The sequence below is a fragment of the Aptenodytes forsteri genome, unplaced genomic scaffold, assembly GCF_000699145.1.
Source record: "Aptenodytes forsteri isolate BGI_AS27 unplaced genomic scaffold, ASM69914v1 Scaffold269, whole genome shotgun sequence".
In the NCBI taxonomy this organism is placed as follows: domain Eukaryota; kingdom Metazoa; phylum Chordata; class Aves; order Sphenisciformes; family Spheniscidae; genus Aptenodytes; species Aptenodytes forsteri.
This window is the reverse complement of record NW_008794418.1, coordinates 1,376,838-1,377,218: the sequence shown is the minus strand read 5'-3', so window position 1 is coordinate 1,377,218 and position 381 is coordinate 1,376,838. Positions and strand designations below refer to the sequence as shown.

Genomic DNA, 381 nt, shown 5'->3' with positions numbered 1-381 from the left:
AGAGGACCTGGAGGCAGCGCTTCAGGTAGGGCAGCAGGTCTTCCAGGAAGGCCGCGCAGAACTGGGCAAAGAGCTCCTGCTCCCGCCCGCTGAAAGCCGCCTCCTCCGCACGGTGGAAGGCCAGGATGGTTTTGGTCACCTGGGGCGAAAGGCAGAGTCGTTAATTCCCCGGGGAGTCGTTAATTCTCCCCCTGCAACCACAGGGACAAGGGGAATCGGTGAGCAGAAGCCAACCATATGAGGTTCAACAAGGCCAAGTGCCGGGTCCTGCACTTCGGCCACAACACCCCCATGCAGCGCTACAGGCTTGGGGAAGAGTGGCTGGAAAGCTGCCTGGCGGAAAAGGACCTGGGGGTGCTGGTCGACAGCCGGCTGAACATG

General features: G+C 61.7%; 1 protein-coding gene across 1 annotated transcript in view; it reads right to left on the bottom strand.

Annotated features, from left to right (window-relative positions):
* Window position 1: 1 nt before the first annotated feature.
* Window positions 2–381, bottom strand: part of COG8 (component of oligomeric golgi complex 8) — a gene marked incomplete at its 3' end in the record, with an annotated part of 14,586 nt that continues 14,206 nt past the window's right edge. Inside the window, exon 5 of the mRNA XM_009289451.1 lies at window positions 2–139. Within this exon, the coding sequence (XP_009287726.1) occupies window positions 2–139 (138 nt within the window). The remainder of the gene's footprint in view (window positions 140–381) is intronic.